We start from the raw sequence: 18,889 nt of genomic DNA, 5'->3' as shown, positions 1-18,889 counted from the left end.
CGTCCCAATTAAAATGCTCCTTGCTAAATACTCATAGTTGTAGTTGGCAGGTCAGACGAAAAGATCAACAATGTAGAAGTTAGGCTGGCACTGTAGCCTACAATGGGTTGCACGTTGGGCACATGGATGTATTAAGAGAACCGAGAGAACCCCATGGGTGCCACACCAGGAACTAGTAATGTTGGCTTCAATGACTCCCGGAAACGGTGCATCAAATAGACTTCAATCACCATCACTCACACATTTTAGACTCTTGGAAAGCATAATGCATCCTAGTAGGTAGTTTAATTTACCTCAATTAATAGCCTATTACTATTATATTGTTCATGACGGCCTGCTTCAGCAATTGGTATTTCCATGTCATGCATGCATTGTCATCTTGATATTGTTTCCTAGGAAAGAATGAGCTTTGGCAAATCAACAGTCAATATATTTCCGACGGTACTTTAATGCAGCAAAAGCCCTCACAATTTGTAAACACGCCGAACGCTCTCTCATCGACTAGCTACGCAAATAACGTACGCGTGAACATCATGGAAGACCAATATCGTTCGCACATTCTACGGAAATAACGAAAAGGCGGCGCAACGACACTACTCAATGCTTCTACTACGCAGTGAGGGTACGCGTAGGAGATGTCGGCTGGGAGGACCCAGAAACAGTATTGACGTTATTCTAGGCTGTACGCAAGATACATTTCTCATCAGAGCTGCAGTGAACTATAATAGAGCAAAGCATGGGAAGGAGTATAAGTCGTGCTTCTTACGCTGAAAGTCTGGGTATCTCCACTAGCTTCGGGAAAGCAAGCAAGCTAGCAAGCAGTAACGTTACAGGCTAGCTTCGCAGAGAAGCTGCTGCCTATTGTGGCCCGCAACGACCCTCCCAGCAGCTAGCATCCGTCGCATGCACAGAGAGAAAAAATGGTGAGAACTGCTAATGTGTTGTTTTATTAAATATAGCCAGCTATTTCGGCAGTGTTACAGTTTGATCTTTAATATGTCCTACATTGAAACAATTGTCAAGGGGCCAGGTAGCTTAGCTTATTGTGCTAACATTACAAGGTTGACAGCTCCTGACACCTGGCTGCGGTCTCTTAGCTAGCTATATGGAGAGAGCTAAACACAGCACTTAATTTAAAACCCTTTCAATTTATAGTTATCTGGTCTAATCTGCTCAAATGCCTTCACTTTGTTGAGTGTGAAATGCATCCTATTTGGAGTTGTTAGGATCCTTGCATTTCGATTAAATTGACGTTATTTACCGTTTTGTTCCAACAAAATGTCAAACTTTTGAATTGTTACTAAACGCTGCAGCCAGTCTTGGTGTTTTGGAGGAAGATGAAGTAACAGTTACATGTAGCTAGAACTTGGAAAACCAGCCTTGCTTGTTGTAGCTTACTGCACGTACAATGTTAACTTTAAGAATGTGGCTAGGTTACGTGCAGTCAAGCAGGTACATACAGTATCTATTGAGTGAAAAATTATGAGACGTCTTAATTGACTCTTAAACTCGAGAAGTTGCTAAACTCGCATACATTCGGGCATTATTTGTAGTAGTTATATTACTTCTATGCCATAGTAAAACACATGTCAAACTGTGGACAGAGAGTTTTTAACAAACTTAAAAGTACTTGGGTTTGTAAAACAGTTGAAGTGAGATTGACAATCCTCTTTCCTTTTATATAACATATAGCACCCCCTATCTGTATTTGGTGTAGGCTACAATGGATTATAACGAGTGTAAGATATTTTGCATAATAAAGTCTGCTATACAGTAGTATTAGACTAAATATGCATTCTATCATGTTGGATTTACCAGTAGAAACCATGTTCTATTGGAGACTAGTTTTGTCTTTAGGTGTAAATGATTGTGCTGTTCTATATAAAACGTGTTTGAGATGTGGGTCATTTGTAATTGATTAACTCTGTGATATTAATTATTAATCAAATCTGTCCAATTTGACTATACTGTACAAGGAACTTCTGCGAATCATCAACAACACCACTTGCATGATTTTTTTCCTTATCCTTAGAGTATCAGATGCTACATTATTAAGTACAATCCAGCAACCTTAATCAGGCACAATGCATAATAAACTATTTGCACGTAAATCATAACCATGTGAAATCTATCATCATAATTTTTGCCTAGCCTAATTTTAACCCTAAATCTAAAACAAATTTCCTATGCCTCGGACTCTCGCCACATTTTAATGTCCATTTATTAATGTATCACTTTTTAAATATTTTAATTTTACCCAATACAGACTCAAGTTTTAAGAGTTTAGGCTCAGTTATTTAATTATTATTATCCAATGTTTAGGTCAGATTTGTAGGTCTGTGACTTCATTATGTATAATGACACATATACAGCTAATTAATCATTTATTATGTGCCTTTGTCAAGGCTTATTATTTAACGCTGCTGTTAGAAACCCTGGTGATATATGAGATTAATGCTTAAATATTGGCACATTGTGCATTTGTCCACATGCAGGTGTACCTGTTAAACCCTATAGAGAACCTGAGAAGCTACATCAACAACCGTCCACCGCTGGTCATTTTTATGATCAGCGTCAGTGCAGTGGCCATCGCCTTCCTGACCATTGGTTATTTCTTTAAGATTAAGGAGATCAAGTCTCCAGAGTTGACAGAGGTGAGTCACACCCATGTGGTTCTTTAAAAGAGATTAAATGATATGCTCTGGTCCGTTAAGAATCTCTCAGATACCAGTAAAATGTGGTCTCTGCTGATGCTAAATGTCAGTTCATGACCTTTGTGGCCTGCTTAATGCCACAAGGATGCATTTCCTAAAATGTTGTGCCATTTTACATTTAAGATATGACCTATTTAGCCTTTTCTAGTCTCACCCAGGTCGGTCTGTGAGGCTAAAATAAGCTCATTTTAGTAAAACAATAAGGGAATCCACGTTTTCTTGATATACTGTACAAGCTATACAGTACATTTTACCTCATTTCTAGCTGGTTCTATCATACACATGACTGCAAAGAGTGTAATTGGAGAGAACAATAAGGTCAAATCAAAGTCAAAGTGTGAATACAGTGTGCCTCCAGTTCATAATACATGGAAATAAACCTTTGCATATGGAGCTGAATAGAAAGCATATTCAAATTAAAAAGGTTGTAGTTAGTAGGGGTGGGAAAAAACAACTATTCACATATGTTTCCCTTAAATCGATATTTTTTTACCAATGATTTACCTAAATATTTTCTGTTTATATGGTGCCGCATATATATGTATATATTGTCTCTAGAAGTGTATTATTCAGCTTTGGTTTTTGTTAAAGAAGGAAATGAAAATCGCAATAATCAATACTATCGAATCGCAATACAATAAATGAAAATCGCGATACATATCGAATCGGCACCCATGTATCGTGAAATAATCGAATCAGGATTAAAAAGCATATTGTCCCAGTCCTAGCAGGATATCCATCATATGGATATGGAATAATTAAGTTGGGCTATCATCTGCCAATACATAACTAACATAAGTTCTGTGCATAGAACTCCACTTTTCAATTTCATTGACACTTATCAATCCGAGGTGTAAATCAGGTCATAGATCTTGGTTAATCACAACATATCGTCCTGTCAAACAATCAAAACACACTTTCTCTTTCAGGACTGGAACACCTTTCTGCTGCGCTTCAATGAGCTGGACTTTTGTGTCTCAGAGAATGAAACGATAAAGCACGGTCTGAACGAGTCGACCACGCCAGAGAGCATGGTTGTGACCAGTGGCCAAGCTCGTTCCAGCACCCAGGTTCCCCTCCTGCTAGAGGACTCAGGTCCCATCAACATCTCAGTCCCCATCACCCTCACGCTGGACCCCCAGCGCCCGTTTGGAGGGTACTCTCGCAACCTCACCCACCTGTATGCCACAGTGCTGGGGCAGCAAGTTGGCTTGTCTAGTAGGTTCTCTTTCTCATCATCGTTAGCTATCTTCCCTGTGGTCAGTGTTCAGAAGAAAATCAGTTTGTGTTTAACAAAAAATCAGGTAGGGAATTAAAGATTAAAGCTATAGTGCGTAGTTTCTGTCACCCCCATGAGGAATTCTAAGTAATGACAACAACACTGTCGGCACGTCCACATGATACAAGCCTTCCATGATCGCGCACAGCCCCCACTCCTCCTCCACGCAGTTGCTAGTAGCCAAGGAGGACACGGAGGATTAAAAACACATGATGGGCTCATAAGAAGAGGTAATTATCTTCACTCGAGTTTCTACGCGCGGAAGTCGCCCAACAACACAATCTTTTGAACAAAGCCATACTGAGAAACACAGAGAGAGTTGTGTGGAGCTGATAGTCTTAATTAGCTTTGTATCAACTCATTGGCAATGGCTTGAATGTAACAGATGTTCATAAATATCAATTTACGCACTAAAGCTTTAACAAATAATTATCAGAAAATCAATCCAAGGGTCAGAGAAAAATAAGTATTATATACATATACATTGCTGTCACTAAAACATTGTTATTATCACGTGAGGATTATATTATATGCGGTCTATAGTGTCTGTATGTTACCGACATGGACTGTTTTTATGTGGTTACTGTGCGGAGGTAATTCACTCCCTTTTACTCACCTATTTGCGTGTTGACTTTACCTAGACATGGTGAGTAAACAGACTTAAAGGTTTCAGAAAGCAGAGCAAAGTGAATACCACTGGCTTTGAACTTTAGAATACATCATGTTGGCATGCTTAGGTGTGTGCTAGTTGACCTTTACTTTTGTCTCCTTAGAGCAGGGGTGTTTATCTTGCCCTCTCACCTCTAGTGTATGTACAATCACCGTAAAAGCTTCAGAGAAAAAATGTAGAAGGATAGAAGAAAAGACCTAAACCTGGTCAGATTTCTGTCTTTTTGGCTGCTCTCAATGTTCTGCATCCACTTTAAGTAGATACACTTAATTCAAGTATCATATTTAAAGGAAATTTAAATATGTAGTCAAATATTTAGTATTAGAACCAAATAAACTGAACTTGGACATGAGGGCTTTATAACACAAACATTGTTGTGGATAGGATAAGTAAAATGGGTGCATTTCAACATGTTATTCCACTACCTTGCAACAGACTGATATTAATTTAGTCCCATCCAGATTGGCTTTATCCGTGGTTTTAGTCTCCTTCCTTTGAGGACATTCCAGCCCCAAACACCTGCTCTGTTTTGATGAACTCTGGTGTGCACAGATAATCTCACTCCTTTGCAGATCTTGGCATTGTTACTGAATGTAAAATGCATTATATATAGAATTTCAATTCCAAAGAGAATCTTAGGCCCTTGTTTGTATTCTTGAAAATTCTACTTAAATTCTAAAGACACCAGGCTGGATGAGCAAAGTCAATAAGGATCTGTGCAAATGTTTAGTTACACTATGCAAATATTTACTGTCTGAATAGGGCTTACACTGTACATGTTCAAAAAGTATACCTAGGTAATGTCAACCTTGCAAAATCAATTAATTATTCAAAAAAAGATTTTCCCTAAATTATAGTGCATAGTATTGATAAAATAGTATGAGTTGTATTTAAAAAAACATTTTGCATGATAAACATCTTGTTAAATAGACCATATTGTATAATAGATATTATTTTAACTTTTTTTTATGTATAAATGCTCATCTTGAACTATGCTTCTAACTTTTTAAAATATTTTGATGTAAATTCTATTGAATCCTTTTATGTAATAACTTGGTAATAAACCAGTACCTCCTAGTTTTTCAAAATTGACATGAACATTGTACTTCATGTGATATAAAAGGGTCACATTGGATGTTACTGGGGGTGTTGTCACATTCTTCTACTTTTCCATTAATTAGCCTTCAGATGTATTTGACACAAAGAAAAGATTATGAGAAAATCATCTAGATCAGGTAGATGACGACAAAAAGGTTCAACGCATTTTATGTCATCGGTTGTTTGACTTTGCTTGTGAGAATTGGAGACTGTCCATGGTTGTCCGTCTTTGTATATGCACTTATGTTGACACAACCACATCTATCCTTAGTCACACCCAGGAGTCCACTTAGTTTGACTGGTAATCTTCTAATCCCCTTTGCAGTTTAATAAATATTGCATAAGCCTACAAAATCAGCCTGTCATTCGTTATCAGGGGATTAGGCTTGGTATGACATCAAATACTGCTGCTGTGGATGTTGTATGCATGCTGTTCATTCTGTTGTAGGGTTTAATAACTGAGCTAAGAGGCAACGCTCTTTAGGTTGTTTTAACCTGATCGTGGTTGATCACAGGCAATTATTCCCATGTCAACATAACAATGAAGGGAATGTGGATATGCAAGTCAGAGGCCTATGAATTGTGCTCTTTGCTGGGATTTATAGAATTCTAGGGCCACCTAAAAACAACTCAGCTTTATAGGAAAGTGGAAGAAATTAAGAAAACCAGATTAAGTAAGATTTGTCTCTTATTGCGTTCGATCTGAAATGCTCTTATTGTATTTTCACGTTTTGTGTGTAGGCCGGGAAGCCCATGAAGAAATAAACATCACTTTCACCCTGCCTGTGTCCTGGAACTCAGACGAGTGTGTACTGCACGGCCACTGCGAGCAGGTGGTGTTCAGCACTTGCATGACCATCACGGCGGCAAGCAATATCTTCCCAGTCACAGTGTGAGTTGGACTGCCTCCCTGACTCATAGGAACACACTTTATATCTCTGCCTAGAGCTGGGTTAGACTGACTAAATGAAATACAGTATCCCTAAGTTTTTGACTCAATACCGTCATATCATTTCTGACATTATTATTTTGGGTATAACTATTAGTGCTTCCATACAATGTCTCTGAGAAAGCCAAATATTTTCAGTTTAGTCTCGGAGCCCAAATATTTTCATTTTAGTTTCGGAGCCCAAATCCTTAACAGCTTTAACTTTTCTGCAGTCACTGCCATAACCAACATGATGCGAACAGTCCCGTGACCCCAGTCAACAGACATCGATCTTTGTTTTGGTTTGTAGGCAGCCGCCACACTGCGTGCCAGAGACATACACCAATGCCACATCTTGGTACAAGGTGTTCACCACAGTCCGCGACTCCGATACCAAGTACAGTCAGGACTACAACCCTTTCTGGTGTTACAAAGGAGCCATCGGCAAGGTGTACCACGCACTCAACCCAAAGCTTACTATCATAGTTCCTGATGTAAGTCCCGCCTTCTTTTTTCTGATATCAAACGTTTTTCAGACTGACAGTTTTCATTTTACAGAGTTCCTGGTTCAAGGGTCTGATGTTGTTATTCCCATGTCTCCGTTCACTTGCAAAGAAGCAACTGAGTCAACAAAACTATGTAATAGATAGTTGAGAAGAAGAAATTTGAAAGTAGAAGTTTGAAATATAAGTCAAGATTTGTCAGGTAGAAGGTAGAGTCCTTCCAAACGTTTCACTCCTTGTATTCCTCTTCCTAAAGTTTTCTTAATTTCATATTTGGCCGGAGCCATTATATTTTTGGGTTGTCCGCCTGTCCGCTTCTTGTGAATGCGAAATCTCAGCACGCCCTGCAGGGAACTTCTTCAAATTTGACACAGACGTCCACTTGGAGTCAAGGCCATAACTCAAGAATTACGCTAATTATGACAACATTTCACAGAAATGTCTAAAAAGGATAGAATGATAAAGTGATGATATTTTACATCCCAAAGGTGAACTTAAATGTGACATCATAATTTCCTGCAAAAAAAACATAACTCAGGAACAGAAGCGGAGGCATTTGGTAAAATACTGAATTGGTGACACTAATATTGAAACAGTGATGATTGTATAGCTCTTCTGTGCTGACGGGTTGAAGATGTGTGTGAAGCATCCATGTTTCGCCAAAAACACACTTAATACCTTTTTATTAAATAGCTTCTCTACATACAGTATATTATAGGAGTCTGGACAGACATGGATGTAAACTGCAACTTGAGTGGTTGGTGGAGGCATACAACCGCGAGGCAGTAATTGTAGTTTATTCATTTCTCTTGGTTAGAACATCTGTAGAACAATATTTACTTCAACGTAATTACTACTAGGAAAACTCAAATAATGATAGAATGATTGTGTATTTGTGACTATTATGATGGCGGGGTATAGGATTGCTCACCCACTCCCTTTTATAAGTGAAGGTAAATGTGACCAAACATATTCTGAAAGCCATTTAGTCGTAGTTCTATACTGATGGCGGTAGATTGTTCCAGGATTACAATGATCCCATTGACAGGCCACAACTGAGCACTGAATGGTCCAGTGAGCCCGAAAACAATTTGAAAATACATGCTGTGCCTGTGCAGTTCTCAGCCCACTTGAACACACAGAGGATTATGGAGTGGTGCTTGAGAAAGCCTTTATCCACCATCAACAAAATAACCGAGAAATGGATTGACAAGTGAAGTCCCGGTTTCATTTCTACATTTAGGGAGCCTAAATTAAAATGTTTGGAGATGCTTTAATTCTAGCTATGTTTTATTGCTATATTCTTCAGGCTTACTGTGCAGTTAGAATTAGTCTTATGTATTTGGCATTAACAACTGTTTTAAAATATTTTATAACCGCTGGCATCAAGTTATTTTTAAAATTTTTAAATGATTACATTGGACCCAATGAAGGGTGGTATAAACTTCACACCAATAGAGATATACCCTTCCAATATGGATTTGGCAAACAATTTATAGCAGTGGGAATTTAAATGTCGCCTCACAAGTACACTTCCACAATAAGCACTTACTTGAAGAAATACAAAGGCAGTGGGTTTAAGGAATATTTGATAATATGGGCAGTTTGTGTAGCGAGCCAGTAAAAATCATGCATATTGCCTTTTTGATTATAATAAAACCTGCAGTTACTGTGATATTTAATATTGTCTATTTATTCTTTCTTACCAGGATGACCGTTCCCTCATCAACCTGCACCTGATGCACACAAGCTACTTCCTGTTTGTCATGGTCATCACTATGTTCTGCTATGCAGTCATCAAGGGGCGGCCTGGCAAAGTACGGCAAACCAACCCTGACTTCTGCCCTGAGAAGGTACAACAGACACCAGCAGTGCTATATGACGAGAACAGGTAGTTTCAGCAAAACATCAATTGACCGTGATTGGTTAAAGACATGATCCAATCACACTGCTGTTTCTCTGCTAATTGTCCAAAATACATTGACATCTATATGTAATTGTTTTGTTTTTTTTGGCACATTAATTCTATAAAACCTGGCATCCCATTATTTGGTGGGCCTCAACTGTAGCTGATACATGCTTAGTTATGTCTTGCTCCCAGACGTAATGGAAGATTGTCCTCTTTGGTGTTATTGCTGGTTGTTGCACAATATACCAACTCACACCAGTCCACAGATTAACAATTTTAAGATAGGTCAGGAAGCTGTGACTCATTGTCTGACCAAACAGATAGTTTTGAGAGCTTATAGCAAATTATATAATTTTCAATACGGGTGGGTGGGGGTTGGGCCAAGCTAAAGCTCTGCAGTGCATCATTTAAAAGGTTTTTTCATAAGTCAAGCCCATCTATCTCTATGAACCTATCCACACCGAATCTGAAACTTTCATATTTCACAGTGCAAGTTTTTATTTTTTTTCTCCCGCAGCTGATTTCTGCAAATTTCGGAGGCTGATTTATAAACAAGCCAACCAATAAAATATGTTGTACGTTATGCTATGGACATTATACGTGTCAAAAATGACATGTACAGTAGGCCTTCTGAAAGCTATACTGTAAATCCTGACCATAAAGCGATAGTGTTACATCAATTATTTCTGTTGTGTATACATGTTTGCTGCCTGGGCTAAGCACATGAGGTATTATATACTTAAGCCTTGTATTAAAAGGCCATGTGTCATAAATAATTAGAGCTGTAACAATTCAAAATTTTTGAGACAAATTAATAGTCTCAGAAATAATTGATTAAACAAATTAAAGTTTCGAATGAATTCCAGGATACATCTTTTGGTTCTATATCACAGTTATGTGACCCAGATAATGTTATAACACAAATACACAGCCTATGAAGTAAACTACGCCTCTTTATTATCATAAAACATTTTTTCTAACCGTATCCCACCTCATACATTTTTGTTGTTATGAACTTGTTTAGGGTCAAGTGCCAACAACTAACAATTGAAATAAAAGTAAAATGATATAGTCCGAGCAATAATCACTTGTATAATTACAATTTAGCATATCTTAACAAAATCAACAATTACTAACTAACTAACTAACTAAAACTTGCTAACTAATGTTAGCAATTGATTGCGGTTTACCAAAGCAGCCGCAATTATTTAAAAAGAATTGACAATTAGACAATTATGTAATAATTGTTACAGGCCTACATATAAAGACATACATCTCTGTTCAGTCCATACATGACGAAGCTCAGCATCGACACTCGTTCCAATAACCTGCTTCTTTGGCGCCACCCATAAGAAATGTGACGACATTGTAACATTTCTACACCGTATTGCACACTCAAAACAACAAACCTTTAATTTCAGGTGAAATGCACACAACGCAAACATTCGTGTCAATCTTGGTGTGAAAGATTTGAACGCGAAAAATCGTATAATAAAAAACAAATAATCTTTATTAACGTTTCAGCCCTGGTGTGTAAAGGCCTTGAGAGCTCACTTTGGTTGTCTGTGCTGGTTACATTTTTCCTTGCAATATTTGAAACCGATCCGCTGACCAAATAGCGTAGAACTAACCATCCTGTGGAAACGCAGATTTAGATTATAAATTTGGGGAATTCTGATGTCCGCTACACTGAGCTGAATTGGGGGTACTTTAAATGGGCCATTCCAGTCTGAATTAAAATGTTCTTCACTTTGATAGTGACATTTTAGATGCTTTACTCTCCAGTTGATTGCAAAATTTTATTTTAGTGATTTCCTTCCAGCAGTGGCTTATTCACTGCTTACTGAAAAGATTTGATGTTCTTGAAATTCTTAAAGCCACTACTATTTTGGCCCCAGCCGGTGGTAGTCTCAAGAATGACACGTTTGCAGACAGCAGTGCATGCCGCTATATACACAGTTACTTCTGATCAAACTTTAAGAATCTTTTGTGTCAATCCATATCCATCTAATCCAGATTTTGTGGTGATATGTGTGTTGTTACTATAAATGACTGTCAGATTGTTTTACTGCGTGCAGTAATCCCTGTCATGAGTTTGTAAACTGCACTAAAACCCATTTCCTCTGTTACAGATGGCGTTGTCAGAGGGTTAAAAAGACATCGGAGAGCTATTTTAGAACGTACCTGTAACATGGACAAACTCAAAGAAACAGAAGAAATATAAATAAACATACCAGTTGCCTAGTGAACCCTGGAAATACAGTAAGGGACACAAAAGCTCTGTTAATGCATTACTCTTGCAATGTTGGGTTTTTCCAACCAAAGATATACAAGTGCCTGTATCTGTCGTGTAAATATTTGTAGGAACTCTGATATTCTGTTTAAAACCTAAATTTCTTTTTTGTTGATTAATATTATTATTTTTGCCTGAGTCCCCTTGTGCCATGTCAGAACATGCAGTACTTAAACAAGGCAGAAAGCCAAACCCGAGAACTACACAGACCAGAAGGCCAGACCCAAGAACTACACGGCCATTTTTCTAGCAGTCATTCGGTCTCATTTACCAAGCAAGATAGAAAAACCACAGAGAAGTGGGTTACATGAAACCTATCGCAGATTTCAGTTATGAGATTTTGCTGTAAATGTTTGGATAACCTGAAACCTGTAAACAAAGTATTTTTTATCTCCCATAATGAGAAAGCATGATTATTAGTCACTTGAAATGTGTTTAAGTGAACTAAATATGCTTGAATACTCAGGTTGAGATAATTGCTTGAGGATGAGATGATTGTTACACACTAATAATTCAATCTTCAGTATGCACTTGTCATTGCAGCTTAAACAGGGAAGAGAATTAACTGAGCACTGTTCTCTGCACCAGACCCAACAGTGTAATCAAAACTCTAATCAGAATTTGGACATTGCATGAAGTCTGTTTTTAAAAGTAGCACTTACTTTATTTAATTGAACTCTCAATTATAACAATAGGTCTTTACCAGATTAGCAATTATGTTTCCCTGTGTGTCTGCAATGTCAATAAATGTGGAGTCAAATATTTAGATGATTGCACTGTGCACATTAATATATAAACAGAATACAATGTCAACAGTAAAGTTAATGAGTCCCATTGTCTGTTTGTATCCTGTTAGGCTTATCAGTAAGTCCCTTTTTAATGGCAGTTAAATAAGCTGCAGAACTTCCTGTGGTCTGTGTTGACATTAGTTTTTGTTAAAGACGAGTAGATGTTGACGCACTTAAAATTATTTTCTGCCTCTGTTTTCCTTCCTCTGTGGCTTCATCGCTCACTTGCCTCTTGTCTTTTATTTTCTGCCTGTCTCTGACTCTTCTGGACTTAAATGTACAATGCTTCTTTGTTGCTACTGGACGAAGCAAAACATTATCTTGCCTTACCTACGGTGGACTTGCTTGCTTGAAAACATGATGGGGAGATCATCTTCTCGCTTTCCAACATTAACTTGCCAGTCCCTTCTTCCACAGCCATCCTTCTCTTTTTGTTTCTTCCAGTATGACGAGCCTGTGGTTTGAAATGAAACTTGTGATCTTTGTCCTATTAATGTAAATGTCAAGTTGCCCTTGAGTTATTATATTTTAGGATTCTTTAGAATTACACTTTTAGAGTGTGCTTTTATTTTAAGCAAATCATTATCAGTTGCAAGTGTTTGCATAGTTAGTGAAAGTTTAGATTTCTTGCACATTTTGCGTTATTGGCTCCTGGGATTATTTCTTTGTCTATTTTGAGCTATATAAGCCTTGTTTCAGTTGGACACCTTCTAAAGGATAAATATAATTATATTAGCATTTAATTGTATTTGTATAACTATGGGGATATATTTATGATTAAATCACTTCATTTTTAAATTTTTATTTTGTAGTACAACAAAAACGTGGAAGAACCCACTTGGTGTGCGAGTGTGTGAGTTTGGGAAATGTTTAGATGCATAAAGGCGGCTTTAGACTGTGATTCTTTGAAAGTGTCTATTTAAAGGATACTTTCAGTGTAATGGAATTTCTGAAGTGCACACGTCTATATTGACATGACTGGGCCCAGAAATAAAACACCTTCACTGACATTGTACATTTCCACGTGACTCACAGTGTTCAGTCTTTAAACTCCTTAAATGTAGCTTTCAGGATGAAATTCATGCTCTTCCATCATTCTTATTTTGAGCATGGCTGACTTTGACAATCATTTGCTCTGAATGTATATTAGATTTGCAAAAGAGAAAAAAATAGTGCTCTAAATAGAGTAAGTTAAGATTGTTGTTAATGTTAAAATCTTGAGTCCCCAACCACTGTCACTGTCTTGACACATGTCAAATTTATTATCAAATGTGTCCGATCTTTGCTAAGACAAGATGCAGTGTAAAATCCAAACATGAATAATTAACAGTCTAAGTCCGCCTTTAATGTCTGTTGTGTACAACATTTTTCAATAGCAATTACTCATACATTTTACTTATCTTTTGTGTTAAAATTTTGTTTCATAATTGATGTACCTGTTGAATGTATTTTTTTATAAGCAGCATAATCTTAATCTGAGATGCAAGAATTCCAAGTGATTTTAAATTATGATGTAGTTTGATTTTTTTTTTTTTTTCAGTTTAAAAGGCTTTACTTGAATTGTGTTTTTGTTCGAGTGGTATTCATATAAGGTTTATCCTTTTGTGGCAGAAATGAATCTTGTCACATTATTGTATCAAACACTTTGTACATTTGTTAGATTTATTTTTTACGGAAGCCCTGAGAGGCAAGTGAGAAAAACAGAATTCTGATTTAAATTGTTTCCTCTCCTGTGTTTAGGACTTAAACAGGTGAAAAAAGAAGTGGTTGTTGTTGTAATACTCAATTCAACCACAAGTGGCTGAAGTGCACCACTACCCCATGTTCTAAATAGGACTAAAAACATTCATGTTTCCTTCAGGTTGTACGTGAGTTTTAATGTCTCCATGCACCCTAAACACAAGGTACATATATTGTGTGTTAGCCTGTTATGTAACATTACTGTCATGTCTTTACTTTGGCTAGAAATGTATTTTAATTGGCGATAGAATATAGGGTAGTCTGGCAATTCAGCCTCTCGTGGCCGAAATGAATAAAAAAATTTAAAAAAAAAGATCACCTGCCAAAAGTTTTTTCCACCCGTTTTCACAGATGAAATAAAAAAAGTAACTTAGAAAAATTATCCTGGCAAAACGTTTTTGTCACCTATTCTTAAGTCACAGTTCTTAACACAGGAGAGAAAACAGTTCAGATCAGACTTAGAAAATGGATCACCAGAATTTGGTTTTTCTCTTCTTGCCTCACAGGGCCTCCGTATTTTTGCGTGTGTATGTTGGTGAATGAGTGGAAGGTGTTTCTTCATATTGATTGATGCTAGGACAAGTCTTCCTAATTCTGACGTGCATCATATTTGAGGATGAATCTGTTGCTTCTACTGTCATCACCATCCCTTGTGCTTTCACAGTGGGACTCGTGCTTGTTTTGGGAAGATCTGGCAGCTCTTATTGGATGGTTGGAAATTTTGAGTGTTGGACAGGAAGCGTGTGGGATTTGGCCGGGTGTATGTGGTTGAAGATGTGAATGAAGAATGCCATGTTATTGACAAACCATCACAATGAATGTTGGTGACCTGCATTTACCTGCTTCTTATCCCTCCTTTTGTGATTTACCATTTTCATCTTTGGTTAGAATTGCATCTCTAATTGCAAAATGCCTTAACATTGTACAGTTTCATTTAAGTTTTTTTGTTTCACATATTGTAAAACACCAGCTTTACCGAAATAAATCCAAACACAATGCTTCTTTTATCTCTTCTGAGCTACAAGAAGCTCACATTAACTTGCTTGTGAAGTGTACATTTAGAGAAATTGATTTAAAAAAGGATCTGATGCTTGCTGTTGTGGTTTATAAAACTACTCCTATATCACTGAGGTCTGGAGTAAAAACAGAGGAGCCATATTCTCCTTAGTTGCATCATCTCACTGTATTCTCGGCTTGACATTAAGCAAAACACACAATATAAGACTGCCATTTCACCTTGTTATCCTTTCTGTCATGTTAGCAGCGCTTACAGGCAAGTATTAAGCCAACTCTGTGCCTTCTGCACTATCAAGCTGCATCCTCCTCCCTGTACATACAGTAGATAGGACCATAGGTTTAATGTGGCTAGAACATCATTCAAACCCTTTTCCTTTCCAGTGGAACTGCTGTAAATGAATTCAAGTTTAAATAAACTGTCTCTAAAGTTCAACATCACTTTGTCCCTGACCCTCCTTCTCTCCACCGCCCATTACTGTTTCGACAGGGAGATTAATGATCTGCCAGTGGATATTAATCCAACTAATTCGCTGGTACTGAAAGCAAAATGCCATGGAAATATTAAACGCTGGAGGTCCAGGGCTCAAGCTGTCTATGAGTTGGAAAAATAAGATTGGTGATATGTTGTATTTATTACTGTCCGTCTTGCCCAGCCCATTGTTTTCTACCAAAGATGTAAACCTTTACAAATGGCTCATTAAAAAAAATAGTTCAATTTTCCAGCTGGGCACTGCAATTCTAAGCAAACAGTCCACACTCAGTCCCATATTTTCAGTCCAGGATTAATAGGTGTATGTGGTGGTTTGATTCAAAATCAACAACAAATCCCCATCTTCATCATAATGGAGATCATTATGTAGAAACCTAAAGGAAACAAATTGATTTAACTATAATATTTATGTAGTCTAATATAAAATATATCAGGCTTTGGCTACATAGACAAAAATTAAATAATTTAAAATTGTTTTGGTCTTTTCATGAGACTTGACAATAAGAAAACTAAAGAATAGCATTCCTTAGTTTGATTCTGACATTTATGCAATCTAAAAAACAGAAACTGAAACATCGTCAATGATCCTCAAGCCAAGACACTTAGGATCAGTTTGCTGGTTGTGGTTGAAAGAAATTCTATAAGGTTTCTCACATATTAAACTATTTATCAGTGAGATTCACGAGGTTCACATTTTCAATTTCGATTCAATTCAATTCAATTTTATTTATAGTATCAAATCATAACATAAGTTATCTCGAGACACTTTACAGATAGAGTAGGTCTAGACCACACTCTATAATTTACAAAGCCCCAACAATTCCAACAATTCCAGTAATTCCCTCAAGAGCAAGCAGTGCGACAGTGGCGAGGAAAAACTCCCTCTTGGGAAGAAACCTCGGACAGACCCAGGCTCTTGGTAGGCGGTGTCTGACGAGCCGGTTGGGGGTGTGATGAACAGTGGCGATAGTAGTCACATTAATAATGGAACAGTGACTGGATGTAGCGGGAAGCTGCAGGGTTCAACATTTGAGTTTTTCAGTGAAGTGCCTCAACGACTACTGGATGAATTGCCTTGAAATGTGGTACACATGTCCCCTTCAGGAAGAATTGTTACTTTGATGACTCCTTAACTTTTCATGTAGCGACTTTAAAAAAAAAAAAAGAAAAGTACAGCCTCACAGAGCTGCTGGCATGGCTGTATACTTTTATAGTTAAGTGATTATAGCTTCTTTCAAATTGTTCACATTTTGGCGCATGTTTGTCTCTAGAAAAATGAGACGAGCATGGTGATAACTTGACAATAATGTCTTTCTCCCTGTGGTGGATCAGTCTTGTCTTCTCATTCAATGCATTTCCTTTATTTTCATGACTATTTACATTGTAGATTCTCACTGAAGGCATCAAAACTATGAATGAACACATTATGTACTTAACAAAAAAGTGTGAAATAACTGAAAACGTCTTATATTTTAGATTCTTCAAAGTAGCCACCCTTTGCTTTTTTTGATAACTCTGCACACCCTTGGTGTTCTCTCAATGAGCTTCATGAGGTAGTCACCTGAAATGGTTTTCACTTCACAGGTGTGCTTTGTCAGGGTTAATTAGTGGAATTTTTTCCCTTATTAATAAAAAAGCAAAGGGTGGCTACTTTGAAGAATCTAAAATATAAGACATGTTTTCAGTTATTTCACACTTTTTTGTTAAGTACATAATTCCATATGTGTTCATTCATAGTTTTGATGCCTTCAGTGAGAATCTACAATGTAAATAGTCATGAAAATAAAAAGTAAATGCAATGAATGAAAAGGTGTGTCCAAACTTTTGGCCTGTACTGTATTTTATACTTTTGGGACATCCACTTCATTTCATCATGCCATTAGAATTTATTTGAAGACATTTGAAACCTGCTACTTACCGCTGGTCTGGTTCTTTAAGGTTTAGGGAAGGTTATGCGTTGTGTGCCACTGCATGTGTTGCTCCTCCTCCTTTGTACTTGCAGCCAGGAGCTGGCAGAGAGAACAAACAACTTTGTTTGATTTATTCCCTACGTATTCGTGAGCCAATTTAAAAGATTTACATCCTCAGTAGGAACAAAGCTTGTCAAAGTTTTGAGAGACAATAACATCAGCCTTATCCTTTACGAAAAGGACACTCACTGGGCAGACTTTTGAATTCATGGCACGTTCTTTTTAACTTATTTTGATACAGTTGTTGACAAACTAAATACATTATAGGCAACAGCATGAAACACTGAAGAAAGAAATGAGTGCATACTGACATACACACACAATTAAAATATATATATATATAAATAAATAAATAAAGCACCTTATCTTCCACACAATCAAGCAGTACAGCACGCAGTCTATAAATAGTAAATTATAATGTAGCATTCATGAGAAATGACGTGAATATGTCCTATGGTAAGTAGGTAATACACAGTGTACTGTATGTACTGAATAGTGGTATAGATGCACACAGCGGGGTGTAATCACGTGTAATTTCAGAGTAAGGCGCCTGACTACAAGTCAACCAGTTGTTGCGGCAATGCTGACAATACAGTATGTTGGAGCTTGTGTGGGAGGAGTTAGAGAGGACATTAGGATGCTGTCATTATCTGTCATCGGTTTGCTTCTAATATTGGACACCAAGATTGGTTGGTGAAACCCACTGACTGGAGAGATAGTACAACAACCAGAACCTGAATTAAACAACCCTTTTTAAACACACAGAAGGCAGCTCCAAAACACAGCCGGACCACACCTTCCCACACTATTCTCATTTATCAACACCACATGGAAAGGACTCTCCGTTCTTTCAAGTGAACCAAATTTAGATGCCTGCAAGTAAAGGAAAATTGGCATTTATGAAGAAATGTGCACATGCACGTCTGTAAATAATATGACTTTATTAAAACTCTCTTTGGCTAATAATAGTAACCTTCTTATTAAAGCTGCACTAAGCTATATTTTACATAAAAAATGGTTCCAATGAGTAATGTGAGAGGCAGCGACATGTCACCAAAAATCAAGAAAAATCTATAAATGCAGCTTGGCAGGAAGTGTTATTGATGTCCTGTGCCCCATATGGCTTAGATAATATAATACCAAACAACTGAGTGACTTCTTTGTCATTTAGGCTGCATATTGGTATGAATTATTTTTTTAGATCATACATGCAACAGGTAGATGGCAGTGAGAACAGCCTGTGCAGCATGGACCAACCAGTTAAGATCTGCAGCTCCTCCCTGGCGGGATGTTGGGGGCACAACAGGCCTTTTCACAGCAGGAAGTTTGACATGTCATAGCAGGAATAAACATGTGTAATCAATAACACATATAACATACAGTGTGTGTACTGTGTATGTATGCTGGCTTACTGGAGGGGTAACTGGGACACGGGACAAGGAAATAAGAAACCTGAAAAGGTAGCAGGCATGGGTGCAGCTAAAAAAATA

General features: G+C 37.4%; 2 protein-coding genes across 3 annotated transcripts in view; one reads left to right on the top strand and one right to left on the bottom strand.

Moving 5' to 3' along the window:
- The window catches only part of lig3 (ligase III, DNA, ATP-dependent), a 29,989-nt gene extending 17,386 nt beyond the window's left edge, over nucleotides 1–12,603 (bottom strand). Inside the window, exon 1 of the mRNA XM_039778623.1 lies at nucleotides 12,513–12,603. Coding sequence (XP_039634557.1) covers nucleotides 12,513–12,603 — 91 coding nt within the window. The remainder of the gene's footprint in view (nucleotides 1–12,512) is intronic.
- tmem248 (transmembrane protein 248) lies at nucleotides 490–15,372 on the top strand. Of its 2 annotated transcripts, none has more exons than XM_039778630.1 (7): nucleotides 490–923; nucleotides 2,496–2,654; nucleotides 3,644–3,932; nucleotides 6,503–6,653; nucleotides 7,000–7,183; nucleotides 8,902–9,083; nucleotides 11,234–15,372. In XM_039778630.1, the coding sequence occupies exons 1-7, from the start codon at nucleotides 921–923 to the stop codon at nucleotides 11,289–11,291; spliced, it is 1,026 nt and encodes a 341-aa protein (XP_039634564.1). In that variant the 5' UTR covers nucleotides 490–920; the 3' UTR covers nucleotides 11,292–15,372. The 2 variants fall into 2 exon arrangements, with proteins under 2 accessions (XP_039634564.1, XP_039634565.1); XM_039778631.1 differs by having other exon boundaries at nucleotides 492–923; nucleotides 8,902–9,045.
- The last annotated feature ends 3,517 nt before the right edge of the window (nucleotides 15,373–18,889 follow it).

Source organism: Perca fluviatilis, chromosome 16 (assembly GCF_010015445.1).
Source record: "Perca fluviatilis chromosome 16, GENO_Pfluv_1.0, whole genome shotgun sequence".
In the NCBI taxonomy this organism is placed as follows: Eukaryota; Metazoa; Chordata; class Actinopteri; order Perciformes; family Percidae; genus Perca; species Perca fluviatilis.
This window is presented reverse-complemented; position numbering and strand designations above follow the sequence as displayed.